At 49.8% G+C, this 5,901-nt stretch overlaps 1 protein-coding gene across 1 annotated transcript in view; it reads left to right on the forward strand.

Annotated features, from left to right (window-relative positions):
- rin3 (Ras and Rab interactor 3) overlaps positions 1 to 5,901 on the forward strand; it is a 26,201-nt gene that overhangs the window by 14,255 nt on the left and 6,045 nt on the right. The window contains exons 6-12 of the mRNA XM_005751743.1: positions 1,208 to 2,243; positions 3,458 to 3,638; positions 3,733 to 3,904; positions 4,072 to 4,193; positions 4,374 to 4,560; positions 4,844 to 4,975; positions 5,059 to 5,225. Of these exons, the coding sequence (XP_005751800.1) occupies positions 1,208 to 2,243; positions 3,458 to 3,638; positions 3,733 to 3,904; positions 4,072 to 4,193; positions 4,374 to 4,560; positions 4,844 to 4,975; positions 5,059 to 5,225 (1,997 nt within the window). The remainder of the gene's footprint in view (positions 1 to 1,207; positions 2,244 to 3,457; positions 3,639 to 3,732; positions 3,905 to 4,071; positions 4,194 to 4,373; positions 4,561 to 4,843; positions 4,976 to 5,058; positions 5,226 to 5,901) is intronic.

Genomic DNA, 5,901 nt, shown 5'->3' on the forward strand with positions numbered 1-5,901 from the left:
CACCACTCAGACAGCCAGCAATTTAAGGAGAACATGCGGCTAAACATGTCACTCCTGGTCTGATTGGGGAGGGGACCAGAGAAAACTACATTGTTTTGGCAAAGTTGCACACCGATTCAATATTGATGTTAGTGACCTCCGATTGACGTAACCAGGTGTCATTACTGCCAACGTGAATTATGATTTTACTGAATTTATGTTTAACCTTAGCCAGCAGTTTTAAATTTCCCTCAATGTCGCCTGCTCTGGCCCCTGGAAGACAATTGACTATGGTTGCCGGTGTCTCTAGCTTCACATGTCTGAGAACAGAATCACCAATTACCAGAGTTTGACCCCCGGCGGGTGTGTCGCAGAATGGGGAAAAATGGTTTAAGACTATGCTTTCTCCTCACCGTCACCCAGCCGCCCCCTTTCCCCAGCTGCTTGGGGTCTGCCGGGGAACAGCTAGCAGGGCCTACGCTATCTTCGGCTGCACCAGCTACAAGGGCCTGGCTAGCTACGGGTGAATGATGGGTGCAAAGCCGGGTCTCCAATTCAGTAATCCTGGCCTCCAGAGCTGCAAATATGCTGCATTTATTACAAGTATCATTACTGCTAAAGGAGGCCGAGGAGTAACTAAACATCTGACACAATGAGCAAGAAAGTGCAGGAGGGACAGGTGAAGTAGCACTGGTGCTAACGAGTCGGCTATGAGCTAAGCTAAGCTAGCAAGACCCCAAAGACACAGTGAGTGAATACTGTTAATAAAATTAGCAGGTGAATCAAAAGAGAGTGTGCTTTGGATAACGCTCGGCAAACAATCCTCTCACCGCAGCCAATCACAGCAGATGGCCCCGCCCCTCCCTGAGCCTGGTTCTGCTGGAGGTTTCTTCCTGTTAAAAGGGAGTTTTTCCTTCAAAGTGCTTGCTCATAGGGGGTCATATGATTGTTGGGTTTTTCTCTGTATGTACTATTGTAGGGTCTACCTTACAATAATACAGCACCTTGAGGCAACTTACTGTGATCCTCTCACCGCAGAGAGGATTTGGTGCTGTATAAAAAAATTGTTTTGCATTGTGTTACACAAGAAATAAGTTTTCCTACGCTTTTAATGAAGCTTTTAGATATGCTACACAAAAACACCACTGTGTTGTAACAGGAAGAGGAAGTGATGATAATGATGGTGATGAAATCATGTAAATGGGAGTAACTCTTCTTCGCGTTGCAGATTTCTGGACGTCTGACCTGAACCGGCGAGCTGAGAATCAGGACCTGATGTTGGATCAGACCCACATGTATCTGTACGTGAACTCTGTTCCTGTGGAGGAGCGGCCCAGAGACACGAGCAAAGACCTGAGCCCCTCCTCCTCCACATCCAAACACAACATCAGCACCAATCAGAGCATCACCTCCTCCCTGCACAACGGAGAAGCCTCACAGAAGCCTAGCACGCAGGTCAAAGGTCAAACCATAACATGTTTTGAGCTTAAATATAAGCGCCCCCCACCTCGCCCCCCCAGTCTGGGCTCAGGGGCCGGGATGGGCCTCCTCTTCTCCCCTCCTCCCCCCTCGCCTGAGCCGCTGTCTTCTGCAACTCCTGAAGCTGAGAGAAAAGAGGAAGGAAGGGGAGGAGTAGTGGAGAGAGAAGAGAGGAAGTCAGCGTTGACATCACCTCACCCGTCGAGGCCTCCCATCCCCCCGCAGGGCCGAGCTGCTCCCCCTCTGCCTCCTGCTCCTCTCTGTCGCACCTCTCCCTCCAGAAAAAGCTCTGAGCGAGAGGCTGGAGAAGGGACAGAGAGAGAGAAGGGACAAAATGCTGCAAAGAAAGCCGACAGAGAGGAGGGAGGAGAGCAGGGGGAGAAAAGGAGAAGTAAATCAGGTCTGCTGTTTGAGCAGGACAGCAAGGACCAGCACCAAGCGGCGGCGGAGGAGGAGAAGGAGGGAGAAGGACAAGGCAAGGAGGAGGAGAAGGAGGACAAAGTGAGAGCCAGCCCACCGTGCCCCCCGCCGGGAAAGAAACCGTCCCGCCCAGTACCTCCACCGAGGAGGAAACCCACCTCACCCGACTCACCTGCGTCCCAGCCCGTAGGAGCCAATCAGAGCACTCCAATCAAAGTGCCCCTTCCATCCCCAGCACGGCGGCCGGATGTGTCGCTGTACTCGCCACAGGGGGGCGCTATTCTGGCAACCCAGCCCGACTCCAGCTCCACCAGCAGCACAGAAGAAGACATAGAGCTGAACCAGGAACTGGAGCAAAACCACAGGTACGCCTGAGCCCATCACCTGGGCCTGGCTGCATGCCTCCTACTGGTCACTGATGGAACTGCAACAAAAACAAAAGCATTTTCCCCGCAGACAGCAAACGTTAAAAACAAATCAGTTTCACTCTGTCGTGCATTTTGAGTTTAACCACTAACTGTTCCTCTGGGCCATCATTTACCGCCTCTTTCTCAGACCCCGCCTACATCCACCTGTGCACATGCACAGGTCATGGAGGTCAGGAGGTCAGACAGGTGGCTGTGCCAGATGTTGCAAGTTTATGGTTCTGGAAGTTTTGGATCATAAATCTGTTCTCTGTCAAAATAAAACTTTGCTTTTATTGCGCTGGTTTGGTTTAAGCTTAAAGTTCAAAGTCCAAACAGGATGAGAACCACATGCTGCTGTGATTTATTCCACTGCCATGTAGAGTGGGTCTTAAACCGGACAGTAACCAGGCTGTGGCTGATATCAGCACAGCCAGACACCCAGAGGCTAGGCCAGCCGGGTCCATGGACTCGGCTGATAACACCAAGGTCAACTATTATCATCATGCAGTCAAGCTTCAATAGGCCAAAATGAAACTGCAGTCATTTACTATCTGGGTTTTGCACACAGCACAGCCTCTGCTGACTGCACGGCAGGTGACTGCATGTTTACAGCTAACATCAGGAAGCAGAGGGTCCCAGCGCAGACCCCTGCTGCACACCACATCTGATCAGCGAAGCACAAAAACCTGCAGATACTTCTGAACAGGCTGAAGAACGAGATTAGCAACAAACATCCACCTTAAATGCAGCTGCAGCAGCTACAGATTTACAAGAATGTTGTGATAGAGTGGAGAGATGAGGCTTCCTCAGCTGGTCATCCTGTGGTTTCAGATTTTGTGCAGCTCCTTTCAGACCACAGCAGACTTTACGCGACATTTTTAACACGTTCTGAAACACTTCCGATCCCCCTGACAGACTCATGGTCTCAGGTTCTCAGGCTGCACACCTCTCTGTAAAGCTGACATCATCAAAGCTTCTGAGGTCAGTGTGGAAACCTATAAACACCACTCCTCTGTGCAGGATGTCTCAGTAAGGACCGGAGCTCGTAGTCTGCTGCACCATCATGCTGGTCAAAAGGAAATCGCAGTAAAGTGCAGAAAGTTTGTTCATGCAAGCGTCAGGTGTCGCACAGATACGGTGAGCTCAAACTAAAGGCTTTGCTTTCTTTCCAGCCGCCTGGCAGAGAGTCGCAGCCCCAAAGCAGCCGTCAGACGAACCTCCACCACTGTGATGTTGGACAAAGCCCGCTACCGTTTGTCAACCGTCCTCACCGGGCTCATCAGTCACGAGCGCCGCCTCACGCAGCGCATTGTGGAGCTCGCCAGGGACCCTTTCAGCTACTTTGGCAACCTGGTGAGTGCGCAGAGGCGGAAGCCTTCCACCCAAACCCTCAGCTCAGCCACGCGCCGCCTGGATGCCACGTCATGTGACCAGTCTGTGTGTTTAGGTGAAAGAGCACCGCGCCTTCACCCTGGAGACGATGTCGAGCCACTCGTCCTCCACTGAGATGCTGCAGGAGATCCGACAGATGATGACTCAGCTGAAGAGCTACCTGCTGCAGAGCACGGAGCTGCAGGCCATGCTGGAGCCGCAGCACCAATACATGCAGGACAAACTCGGTAACTCACAGCTTTTTATTTTTAGACTGCATTATGTGGAGGTCACACGGGGAAGTTTGAGCTCAGTCATTTCCTCGAACATCGCACAACGTCATCATTTCTGTGGTTACAAAGAAATAAACGGTGACGTCAGCCGTTCTACTTTAACTCTGATCTTGTGCCTGCAGAGAGCATTGTGGAAGCTGCTCTGTGTAAGAGCGTCCTGAAGCCCTTGAAGGAGTCCATCTATCAGAGGCTGGAGAAGCTGCACACGGGCAACGGCGGCCTCAAACAGCTGGCCCAGAACCAGGTGGTGCAGCGAGCTGCCTCCATGAAATCAAACCTCGACCGTCACTCTTTTCTTTGACTTTTTAAAGTTTTTCACCTGTTTTTATCCTTCATGCATGCACCTGCAGGCCTGCTGCAGTCCCTGCGCAGCAGCAGGAGCGTCCTCTGCGATGCTGATGGTGTTTGTGTTCTTGTGTGTCAGTCTGTAGTCCTCGGCAGCACCACCACGGCGTTAGGAATTACCACGGCTGTCCCTGAGGCCTCGTCTATGGAGAAGATCAGCATCAAACTGAACAACCTCCATCAGGAGTATTCTCCTCAGAAGAAGATCGAGCAGCTGTTGAAGGCCTGCAAGATCATCTACGACTCCATGTCTATCAGCTGTCCAGGTCAGCATCGCCAGCTGTGCTTTAAGCCCCGCCCCACATTATTAAACTACATGTACAGGAAAAAGTGCAGATTAATAAATATCTGGAGGTCAGCGTATAGTTATGTACCCTGCGGTTATTGAGCCTCAATCGCTCTGTTTCAAAACTGAGCCTGGTGAGCGAGGCGTGGAGTAACAAACATGCGACTGAGGCGCATCAGTGTGAACCAGCTGTGGAGAGCAGAGTCGCCCCCTGCTGACTGTAAGAATAAAGTGCAGGTTTAGATTTCCCTTTGTCCCTGCAGGGCGGTCCCACGGCGCTGATGATTTCCTGCCTGTGATGATGTACGTCCTGGCCCGGTCCAACCTGTCCGCCCTGCAGCTGGATGTAGAGTACATGATGGAGCTGATGGACCCGTCGCTAACGCTGGGAGAAGGTGCCAACCCACGCCGAAAATACTCACACACACTCATCTGTGTGCTGATCATGTCACTGAAATCACTGAGTGTGTGTGTGCAGGTTCCTATTACCTGACCACCACCTACGGGGCGCTGGAGCACATTAAGACATTTGACCAGCAGAGGTCAGCGACGCGCCAGCTCAGCAGAGAGGTCCAGGACTCGATCCACCGCTGGGAGAGACGGCGCACATTCAACCAGGAGCGCACGTCTCAGGGATCAATACGGGTATACACACACACACACACACACACACACACACACACACACACACACACACACACACACACACACACACACACACACACACACAGAGTAATATTTGCTTTTAAAAAAATACAATTACACAAACTGAAAATTTCAGTTTTAAAAAGCTGAAATAAAATAAAATGATAGAGGCTTATCCTTCGTTTTGTTGTTGTTGAATCAGTAAAGTTTCCTGCCTGATGAGACTTTTATGAACTTGACTCTCTGCTTTCTAAAAGTTCATATTGTAATATTTGCACTGATATCTTAAATCTTGCCTCACAAATACAATATTCATTGAAATCATCTAAAACGAAAAAAACTAAAGTCTTAAACGAAGTAAAAGTAAATAGAATGAAAACAAAAGTGAAAAATCTATAAGAACTCTAATCAAGCAAATACGACTGTGTTTGTGTAATCAGAATACTCAAATAAAACACAGCACGTGACAGCCTATCACTGAGCTAACACACTGAGACAGACAGCCAATCACATTCTTTTTTTTTTTGGCCTGTCCCATTTGGTTCTTTAGCCGTCAGAATTGTTGTCTGAGGACCAACAAGGATACCCAATGGATTTATTTTGCCAAATGGATCATCGTGGCATTGCCGTATTGGTCCATTTGATCGACCTTTGTTTTTATTATTTATTTTATTTT

This window comes from Pundamilia nyererei, unplaced genomic scaffold, assembly GCF_000239375.1.
Source record: "Pundamilia nyererei isolate P.nyererei 1_Seehausen unplaced genomic scaffold, PunNye1.0 scaffold00324, whole genome shotgun sequence".
Lineage (NCBI taxonomy): Eukaryota > Metazoa > Chordata > Actinopteri > Cichliformes > Cichlidae > Pundamilia > Pundamilia nyererei.